At 31.7% G+C, this 11,411-nt stretch overlaps 1 protein-coding gene across 1 annotated transcript in view; it reads left to right on the plus strand.

Annotated features, from left to right (window-relative positions):
* The window catches only part of LOC111685194, an 8,088-nt gene extending 2,852 nt beyond the window's left edge, over positions 1-5,236 (plus strand). The window contains exons 2-9 of the mRNA XM_046946033.1: positions 2,040-2,158; positions 2,227-2,386; positions 2,449-2,537; positions 2,597-3,127; positions 3,188-3,291; positions 4,624-4,741; positions 4,807-4,963; positions 5,025-5,236. Coding sequence (XP_046801989.1) covers positions 2,040-2,158; positions 2,227-2,386; positions 2,449-2,537; positions 2,597-3,127; positions 3,188-3,291; positions 4,624-4,741; positions 4,807-4,963; positions 5,025-5,127 — 1,381 coding nt within the window. The 3' untranslated portion in view covers positions 5,128-5,236. The remainder of the gene's footprint in view (positions 1-2,039; positions 2,159-2,226; positions 2,387-2,448; positions 2,538-2,596; positions 3,128-3,187; positions 3,292-4,623; positions 4,742-4,806; positions 4,964-5,024) is intronic.
* The last annotated feature ends 6,175 nt before the right edge of the window (positions 5,237-11,411 follow it).

Genomic DNA, 11,411 nt, shown 5'->3' on the forward strand with positions numbered 1-11,411 from the left:
CTAGTTCTGTTCTAGTTCTGTTCTAGTTCTGTTCTAGTTCTGTTCTAGTTCTGTTCTAGTTCTGTTCTAGTTCTGTTCTAGTTCTGTTCTAGTTCTGTTCTAGTGCTGATCTAGTTCTGTTCTAGTTCTGCTCTAGTTCTGTTCTAGTTCTGATCTAGTTCTGTTCTAGTTATGCTCTAGTTCTGTTCTAGTTCTGTTCTAGTTCTATTCTTGTTCTGTTCTAGTTCTATTCTAGTTCTGTTCTAGTTCTATTCTAGTTCCGTTCTAGTTCTGTTCTAGATTTGTTCTAGTTTTGTTCTATTTTTGTTCTAGTTCTAGTTCTGTTCTAGTTTTGGTCTAGTTCTGTTCTAGTTCTGTTCTAGTTTTGTTTAAGTACTGTTCTAGTTCTGTTTTAGTTTTATTATAGTTTTGTTCTATTCTATTCTAGTTCTGTTTTAGGCATCTTCTAGTTCTTTTCTAGTTCTGTTTTGGTTCTATTCTAGTTCTGGGGGTATAAGCTTAACTTTTTAGTAAAATCCCTAAGACGGAAGTTTTGAAATAACTCAAAATGATTTACCATAATAACCAAAATATACATGTTTATGGTCATATGAAAATGACAAACATTTATGTTAATTGTTTTTTAAAGTTCTAAAATCATTAATAAAATAAATTATTAACAAAATAAACTGGTTTAGTACAAAAACAAGAGAATCACCTAATTTAGTATTTAAATTATTAACTAAAAAGTTTACAAAAACACCAAAAACAATATAAAGCACGTGTTAAAAGCAATAAAAGCCGACAGTTGTAGAGATCAGCCTAATAAAATGTTTATTTTAATAAGAAATTACCATATTAAGAAAAAGAAATAAAGATCAGTGACTGTAAAATGTGTGTGTGTGTGTGTGTGTGTGAATAATATTTAAGTTAAATATTTTGAAACAACTAAAATTTGTTTACAATCTTGAACTAAACGTTTTTTTCTTGTTGGAAAAAGTAAAACCGGTTCAATTGATCATTTGACTGATGAGCATCTAATGCACAGTTACAGTAATTTCGATGATTATTTCTACTTTGTGTTTGTAAGAAATAATTGCATTTTATTTATAAACAAATATTATGTAGTTTTTGAATAAATTTTTTTAATTAAACAAAAATATCCAGAGGCGTTAAGCTAGAGTAGAATTCGAATTTTTAACAAAAAGTCAAATGACATGTTAGATCAATTGATCTTTAGCTAAACCAATTTCGAAAAACATTTGAAATTTTAAAGTTTATCAGGGAATTTTACTGTCTCCAATATATTAATATCAAACTGAATAATTTTCTCTTATTTTCAATTTTGTTTTTTTTTTTTTTTTTTTTTTGCATAATTCAATAAACTCGACAACTTTTTTCCAAGTTCAAGTTTACGTTTTGTTAATAGCGGATTTATTTGTTCAGTCACCTTGTCAAAGTAAACATACGAGTCATACAACAAGTATTTGTAGAGTTTTGGCAACGCTTCAGCGATTTACTGAGATTAACTGTTTAATTGGAAATGTAATGTTTAAATTATCAAGAAAAGTGACGATTACCTTCAATTACAAGCTTAATAATTGAAATATTACTTAAATTCAACAATTTAATAAATGCAACTATTGTTCAATAACATTTTAATAGCAATTTGATAGTTTACATTTTTGTGGGACCAGAAGGGAAATGACAATTTAATGGCTAATAATTTGAAATATTTATAAGAGGGTGGCTTGATAAGTGTATTGGAAAGTTACGTAGTTAGTTAGTTAAATAGTTAGTTAGTTCAGTTCTAGTTCTGTTCTATTTCTGTACTGGTTCTGTACTAGTTCTGTTCTAGTTCTGTTCTAGTTCTGTTCTAGTTCTGTTCTAGTTCTGTTCTAGTTCTGTTCTAGTTCTGTTCTAGTTCTGTTCTAGTTCTGTTCTAGTTCTGTTCTAGTTCTAGTTCTGTTCTAGTTCTGTTCTAGTTCTGTTCTAGTTCTGTTCTAAGTAGTTCTCTTCTATTACTGTTCTATAATTAATTAATAATTTTCCCTTCTCTTTTTAGCCGCTATTTTCCCTATAATTGTTTTGCTTTTCGCTGGTGGTTGGAGTGATCGTTACAATAAAAGGAAGGCCTGTATGATTGCTCCCCTCATAGGAGAAAGTTTATCATTTTTGTGTAAGTGTTTAAGAGAAAATTGTAAATGCTAAACAAGTAAACTATTTAATAAAGTTTTCTCAAAGAAGGTCTATTTATATCGGCCATATTTTTCGATCAAATACCCATGGAATTTGGTGCCTATGCTGAGGCTATAGTGCCAGCATTATTTGGTGGAAGTACTTTATGTTTAATGGCCATCGACAGTTATATGACCATATCCACACCAGAAGAAGATCGAATTTTCAGGTGAGTTATGTTTAACATCAAAATTCAGAGTTCCAAATTTAACCTTTTATTCTTTAAAACAGATTTGGCATATTCGCCATGTTTAGCACCGGTATGCCTTTTATAGGTCAACCTATAAGTGGTTTATTATTTCAATATTTGGGTTATATAAGTAAGTAATCTGTATACATAAGTGCTTAATTATAATTTATATAATCTTCGAAAATTTAGTGTCCTTTGGCATGGCCTTCTGCTTCAATATCATTGCCCTGCTGTTTGTAATCTTTGTAATCAAAGAACTTAAACCATCCGTAAAACCTAACGACTTGCCTAATGCTCCCCCACCCTTACCTGCTCATGCCCCACCGCGCATGTTAAGTCAAGGTTCGGAAAATCTTGCCTATGAAGTCACAAATTTAGAGGAAATCGCTCATACACCCAAAAATGTTTCTTTTGAAATGTCGGCAAATGGCACTGAAATGGTCACGGTAGCTCCCTCTCCCGTTATACCGGAAAAGAAAAATTTCCTACTGAAATTTTTCGATCCCACCTTAGTGGTGGACTATGTTAAATTTCCGCTTAAAAAACGTTCCAATCGTGGCCGTATGTTGTTGGGTTTCCTGATAATGGCCTACATGTTTACCATTGGTCCGGCTTTGGGTGAAAATGATTTTTGGAATCGTTTTGCTTTTAAGAAGTTAAATTGGAATGGCAATGATTTTAGTATTTATACCACGTTTATTTCGGCCTTAGCTTTGGGAGGTAAGTTGCTGTGAGATATTGCCAATAATTTGATTTTTGAGAACTGTTTGTAAATTTCAGGTACTTTTATTGGCACGGCGATTTTCAGTAAACTGTTAAAGTTCTCTGATGCTATGGTGGGTTTTGTGTCGGCTGTAGCAACGGCTTTATCGAGAGTGTTATTTGTAAGTATTTAAAACATGGCGAAATACCAAAAGGACTGGGGGCCTCTCGATCTAAAGCAACTAACCAATTACCTAACTAACTAGCAACTAACTAACTAACTAACTAACTAACTAACTAACTAACTAACTAACTAACTAACTAACTAGCAACTAACTAACCAACTAACTAACTAACTAACTAACCAACTAACTAACTAACTAACTAGCTAACTAACCAACTAACTAACCAACCAACCAACTAACTAACTAACTAACTAACTAACTAACTAACTGACTGACTGTCTAACTAACTAACTAACTAACTAACTAACTGACTAACTAATTAATTAACTAACTAACTAACTAACTAGATCAGAACAAAACTAGAAAAAACTAGAACAGAACTGGGACAGAACTAGAACAGATTTAGAATAGAACTAGAACAGAACTAGAACAGAACTAGAACAGAACTAGAACAGAACTAGAACAGAACTAGAACAGAACTAGAACAGAACTAGAACAGAACTAGAACAGAACTAGAACAGAACTAGAACAGAACTAGAACAGAACTAGAACATAACTAGAACAGAACTAGAACAGAACTAGAACAGAACTAGAACAGAACTAGAACATAACTAGAACATAACTAGAACAGAACTAGAACAGAACTAGAACAGAACTAGAACAGAACTAGAACAGAACTAGAACAGAACTAGAACAGAACTAGAACAGAACTAGAACAGAACTAGAACAGAACTAGAACATAACTAGAACTAGAAAAGAACTAGAACAGAACTAGAACAAAAATAGAACAGAACTAGCAAAAACTATAACTTCGGAGAAGTTATAGTTTTTGCTGGGTAGTCTATAGTTTTTTGACTAGTCTATGGCTCTTCTTTTGTCCATATCGATTAGTGTATAAATTAGACTTAAGGCTTGTGAAGTGACTATGTAGTGTGTAGTCGAAGGGTAGTATATGGAATATTTTATGAACTAGTCTATGGACTGAAGTAATCTCTGGACTATATTGTTTATTTTAGTCTAGATTGTTTTATGGTCTTGTTTATTGACCAGTCTATGATATTTTTGGACTAACCTTAGGATTAGTCTCTTCTCAACTGATTAGTCTAGTGACTCTTTTATGGACTAGTCTATCGATAAGATTCTACTGAATATACTAAACTATTGTCCAGTTTATGGAACAGTCCGTGGACTAGTATGACTGATCATTCTATGAATTAGTATATGGGAAGATTATGGACTGGACAATTCACTAGTGTTCGGACTTTTTGATTGATTATACATTTAACTCGTTTTGTTTAAAGTTAATAAATAACACATTTGTCTTTTCAGGCATTTTCCAAAAATACCGCCACATTTTATGCAGGTGGAGTTGCTGATATGTTTTCCACTTTAAGAGTTATAGCCATTAAAACGATTGGATCTAGTATTGTTGATGAAGAGGAATTAAGTAAGTTGCGAAAGATCTTGGTTAAACTAAAGAATTTACAATAATATACTTGTATTTTCTGGCAGGCAAAATGTTTTCAATTTTCAGTATTTGCCAACCTTTGGCACAACTGATCTTTACACCCATTTACAGTGATATTTATGAAAATACGGTAAATTCTTTTCCCGGTGCCATTTTCCTGTTCAGTGAAGTATTTGCTGTGCCAAATATTATAGTTTTTATGTGAGTTTTGGGGTAAATTTGTTGAAACTTTTATATTTAATAATATTTTGCAACATTTTAGCATTTGCTATGTGGTGGTAAGACGTCGTAAGACCCAAATGAAAAAACGTGAAAAATTGGAAAATGGTCATAGTAATGGTGATGTGGAAATAACTAGTCTTTAGATTGTGTTTTGGAATATAAATCTAAAATATAAGTTTAATTTGTAATTTAACGCAATATTGTATTTGTAAATATTATATTTTTTTACTATTTGCTTAATAAAATAAAAAAAAAAATTTATTTAATTTTTTAATTCCATACTTTATTTTCAATTACATTTTGTTAAGTTCCTATACATTATCGATTATTTTTTAAATTTTTCCTTGTAACTTAGTTTGCTTTTTCTCTCATATAATACTCATTTTCTATATTTTTCTTATTATGTTTCCTTCACATTTTTTTAACGTAAAAATTCTGCAAATTCATCTAATTAAAATGCAAATTTTCCTTTTCAATCCACTTGCATAAAATTATGCAAATGTTGAATAATTGCATTTAATATGTTCGCATCCTCTAATTAACAATTTTATTATTAAAACGAGTTAATTTTCATCAAGTTTTTTTTTAAAGCTTGCCAAGTGTTGCATACACAATCCACGAGTACAAGTTGTACATTTTGTGTACTTTTGCAAAAAATAAAAAAATTATGATGAATTGCATAAAAATGTTGACATGTTAAAGTTGCAACGAAATGTCAGCACCCTATTTTGAAAAAAGTATATATTATAGATCTGTTCTAGTTCTGTTCAAGTTCTGTTCTAGTTCTGTTCTAGTTCTGTTCTAGTTCTGTTCTAGTTCTGTTCTAGTTCTGTTCTAGTTCTGTTCTAGTTCTGTTCTAGTTCTGTTCTAGTTCTGTACTAGTTCTGTTCTAGTTCTGTTCTAGTTCTGTTCTAGTTCTGTTCTAGTTCTGTTCTAGTTCTATTCTAGTTCTGTTCTGGTTCTGTTCTAGTTCTGTTCTAGTTCTGTTCTAGTTCTGTTCTAGTTCTGTTCTAGTTCTAGTTCTGTTCTAGTTCTGTTCTAGTTCTGTTCTAGTTCTGTTCTAGTTGTGTTCTAGTTGTGTTCTAGTTCTGTTCTAGTTCTGTTCTAGTACTGTTCTAGTTCTGTTCTAGTTCTGTTCTAGTTGTGTTCTAGTTCTGTTCTAGTTCTGTTCTAGTTCTGTTCTAGTTCTGTTCTAGTTCTGTTCTAGTTCTGTTCTAGTTCTGTTCTAGTTCTGTTCTAGTTCTGTTCTAGTTCTGTTCTAGTTCTGTTCTAGTTCTGTTCTAGTTCTGTTCTAGTTTTGTTCTAGTTCTGTTCTAGTTCTGTTCTAGTTCTGTTCTAGTTCTGTTCTAGTTCTGTTCTAGTTCTGTTCTAGTTCTGTTCTAGTTCTGTTCTAGTTCTGTTCTAGTTCTGTTCTAGTTCTGTTCTAGCTCTGTTCTAGTATTGTTCTAGTTCTGTTCTAGTTCTGTTCTAGTTCTGTTCTAGTTCTGTTCTAGTTCTGTTCTAGTTCTGTTCTAGTTCTGTTCTAGTTCTGTTCTAGTTCTGTTCTAGTTCTGTTCTAGTTCTGTTCTAGTTCTGTTCTAGTTCTGTTCTAGTTCTGTTCTAGTTCTGTTCCAGTTCTGTTCTAGTTCTGTTCTAGTTCTGTTCTAGTTCTGTTCTAGTTCTGTTCTAGTTCTGTTCTAGTTCTGTTGTAGTTCTGTTCTAGTTCTGTTCTAGTTCTGTTCTAGTTCTGTTCTAGTTCTGTTCTAGTTCTGTTCTAGTTCTGTTCTAGTTCTGTTCTAGTTCTGTTCTAGTTCTGTTCTAGTTCTGTTCTAGTTCTGTTCTAGTTCTGTTCTAGTTCTGTTCTAGTTCTGTTCTAGTTCTGATCTAGTTCTGTTCTAGTTCTGTTCTAGTTCTGTTCTAGTTCTGTTCTAGTTCTGTTCTAGTTCTGTTCTAGTTCTGTTCTAGTTCTGTTCTAGTTCTGTTCTAGTTCTGTTCTAGTTCTGCTCCAGTTCTGTTCTAGTTCTGTTCTAGTTCTGTTCTAGTTCTGTTCTAGTTCTGTTCTAGTTCTGTTCTAGTTCTGTTCTAGTTCTGTTCTAGTTCTGTTCTATTTCTGTTCTAGTTCTGTTCTAGTTCTGTTCTATTCTGTTCTAGTTCTGTTCTAGTTCTGTTCTAGTTCTGTTCTAGTTCTGCTCTAGTTCTGTTCTAGTTCTGTTCTAGTTCTGTTCTAGTTCTGTTCTAGTTCTGTTCTAGTTCTGTTCTAGTTCTGTTCTAGTTCTGTTCTAGTTATGTTCTAGTTCTGTTCTAGTTCTGTTCTAGTTCTGTTCTAGTTCTGTTCTAGTTCTGTTCTAGTTCTGTTCTAGTTCTGTTCTAGTTCTGTTCTAGTTCTGTTCTAGTTCTGTTCTAGTTCTGTTCTATTTCTGTTCTAGTTCTGTTCTAGTTCTGTTCTAGTTCTGTTCTTGTTCTGTTCTAGTTCTGTTCTAGTTCTAGTTCTGTTCTAGTTCTGTTCTAGTTCTGTTCTAGTTCCGTTCTAGTTCTGTTCTAGTTCTGTTCTAGTTCCGTTCTAGTTCTGTTCTAGTTCTGTTCTAGTTCTGTTCTAGTTCTGTTCTAGTTCTGTTCTAGTTCTGTTCTAGTTCTGTTCTAGTTCTGTTCTAGTTCTGTTCTAGTTCTGTTCTGGTTCTGTTCTAGTTCTGTTCTAGTTCTGTTCTAGATCTGTTCTAGATCTGTTCTAGTTCTGTTCTAGTTCTGTTCTAGTTCTGTTCTAGTTCTGTTCTAGTTCTGTTCTAGTTCTGTTCTAGTTCTGTTCTAGTTCTAGTTCTGTTCTAGTTCTGTTCTAGTTCTGTTCTAGTTCTAGTTCTGTTCTAGTTCTGTTCTAGTTCTGTTCTAGTTCTGTTCTAGTTCTGTTCTAGTTCTGTTCTAGTTCTGTTCTAGTTCTGTTCTAGTTCTGTTCTAGTTCTGTTCTAGTTCTGTTCTAGTTCTGTTCTAGTTCTGTTCTAGTTCTGTTCTATTTCTGCTCTAGTTCTGTTCTAGTTCTGTTTTAGTTCTAGTTGTGTTCTTGTTCTAGCTGTGTTTTAGTTCTAGTTCTGTTCTAGTTTAGATCCAGTTCATATGTAGATATTTATAAAAAAACGTATCGAAAAGTATTTTATTCTATAGATAACTTCATCATTTCATAAGAAAATTTCGTTACAACAACTACTGCAATAGGTAGCGCCACAATATTTTCGTACACATGCTGTAACTGGTAGGTATAACCCTCATTTGTAATTTGCCACAAATTCAAAAACCCTCTCATAAAGTTTTTATGAAAGATTCATTTCAGCAGTTTGCTGTTTCTTTTTTCTGCTCATAATATGTTAGCGGCTGGCTGCTCGAATAGTGTGGCATTTGCATAATGTGACTTTATGCAAACAGAAAATATTAGCAATTAAAATTTTAGCAGTTAATTATGGTCGCATACATACAAGATATATGGCACATATGTAAACTAAGATAACCCAGCGAACAATTTTAATAATAATAAGATTTTTTTAAAACGTAATGATATGAAATAATATATTGAAGAGCTTAATTTAAAATGTGTTTTAAAGATAATATAATTTTTAGAATCCTCTTCTTTGTATTTAGAAATGTTCACTGGGTTATGGAAACAAGTTGTTATATAGTTTATACAAATGTATATGAGCACCGGATTTACAGCATTAGCAATTCATTTGCTGAAAAACAGACCACTCCACTAAAAACCCTAGTCTGGCTGGGTGGGTGTGTGTGTGACATATAATGGCATCGTAATATTAAACTGTGGACTGTCGAAGAGTATATTTCCATTCCCTCCATATCCGAATATATAGTTTTATATTTGTAATAAAAAAAACCAGAGAAATGCAAAAAAAAAAGTTAAAAATTGTTGATGGCTTGTTAGTTGTTTATGAAATGACTGAACATTCAACGTTAAAGGAATCCTTTGGCCTGTAAAATGGTTTGAGAATGCAATGCGTTGAGATGCCATTGTGGTTGTTACTGGTTTTTCACTGCAGCTGCTGGTTGTTGTTGTGTGGTGTAACGGTGAAAGGAATGCCAAGTTAATAAGAATTAAGCGTAAAACGTGGGTAAGATTAGGACAAAGGAACTAACTAACTACATAACTAACTAGCTAATTAACTAACTGACTACCTCACTAGCTACCTAACTAACTCACTAACTAACTAACTAGCTAACTAACTAACTAACTAACTAACTAACTAACTAACTAACTAACTAACTAACTAACTAACTAACTAACTAACTAACTAACTAACTAACTAACTAACTAACTAACTAACTAACTAACTAACTAACTAACTAACTAACTAACTAACTAACTAATTAACTAACTAACTAACTAACTAACTAACTAACTAACTAACTAACTAAGTAACTAACAAACTAACTAACTAACTAACTAACTAACTAAATAACTAACTAACTAACTAACTAACTAACTAACTAACTAACTAACTAACTAACTAACAAACTAACTAACTAACTAACTAACTAACTAACTAACTAACTATCTATCTATCTATCTATCTATCTATCTATCTATCTATCTATCTATCTATCTATCTATCTATCTATCTATCTATCTATCTATCTATCTATCTATCTATCTATCTATCTATCTATCTATCTATCTATCTATCTATCTATCTATCTATCTATCTATCTATCTATCTATCTATCTGTCTATCTATCTATCTATCTATCTATCTATCTATCTATCTATCTATCTATCTATCTATCTATCTATCTATCTATCTATCTATCTATCTATCTATCTATCTATCTATCTATCTATCTATCTATCTATCTATCTATCTATCTATCTATCTATCTATCTATCTATCTATCTATTTATCTATCTATCTAACTACCTAACTAACTAGCTAACTAACAAACTAACTAACTAACTAACTTACTAACTAACTAATTAACTAACTTCCTAACTAATTAACTAACTGCCTAACTAAGTAACGAACTATTTAACTATCTAACTAACTAACTGGCTAGATAACTAACTAACTATCTAACTAACTAACTATCTAACTAACTAACTTACTAAAACTTTAGAATCGAATAACCAAATTTTTATAATAAAAACTAACTTTGCTAGGAGATTTGTGGACATAAAAAATACTTTTTTTACAACAATAACGACAACTCTGGTTTAATGAAGGCTTACACACACATACATACATAGAATGCATGAAGGCATGAATGAATTCATGGTTGGTTGGATGGATAAAAGTTAACGTTGCTACTCAGCATGTTTTGAACTTACACACATACACAGACACACTTTTAAACAAACTTTCACCCTCATACTAACACACATACACACGCATACATAAACCTTTGTTGTTTTTTTCTTGTTTTTGTGTTAGTTGAAATTTAATTAGTATAAAATCTAATTTGCTCAAAAGTGCATGAAAAATGTTCATCATTTGCTTCAGTTTGTGTGAATACTTTTTCTGCTGTTGTGTATATATTTTTGTTTTTATTATTTATAATTTTTTTTTTACTTTTGTGTTCTTGCTGATGACTGGAAGCTAAAATAACAAATACGGGTAACATAAAACCCTACCGTATTAATACGCCATGTTGTTTTATATGTTGCAACATTAGAAAACCAACTTAACTTTCACTCAAAACCAAATTCAGCTGTAGCTGCTACAGCCAGTTCTTCAAATGATGTTTCCACTGGCTGGCTGTTTAGAATGTCTGGTTGTCTTTGTATGTTTGTATGTTTGTGTGTGTGTGTGTGTGTGTGTGTGTCAACGCATTAGAATGCATGCATCACTGACATAAAATGACTAATTCATCGTGTTGAAAATTTGTTGGTTTTGTTGTTTTTATTGTCGCCCCTTAATTGTTTGGTTAGCTTGGTTGGTTTAGTTGGTGGATTCCTTTTGCAAAGATCCTCTATTGTCTGTGTTTAATTCATAATTCTGTCTACTGTTTTATTTTAGGTTTTTTGTCGTTTATTTTCTAAATAAAATTAGAAAAAACGAAATGGCTTGCAGTTTTCCTTTTGAATTTTCATAAAAGACGCTAATAATGTGGCTGAGTTTGGGTGGTAATACATATGCACATTTATTAAGACTTTTATTTGCTGTCATTACTATTGTTGTTCTTGTTATTGTTTTTAGTGACATTCAAGTTAAAATGGAATTTTTAATTGCTGGCATCAAAGGAATTTTGAAAGAGAAATAAAAATTGGCATTTTTAATTGGATGCTAATGTTGTCGAGGGAACGATGGAAGATTAATTTACAGATGAGAGCGCGATAGTCTATAGTCTAGTTTATAGTCTAGTCTATAGTCTAGTCTATAGTCTAGTCTATAGTCTAGTCTATAGTCTATAATCTAGTCTAGTCTATAGTCTAGTCTATAGTCTAGTCTATAGCCTAGTT

This window comes from Lucilia cuprina, chromosome 3, assembly GCF_022045245.1.
Source record: "Lucilia cuprina isolate Lc7/37 chromosome 3, ASM2204524v1, whole genome shotgun sequence".
Lineage (NCBI taxonomy): Eukaryota > Metazoa > Arthropoda > Insecta > Diptera > Calliphoridae > Lucilia > Lucilia cuprina.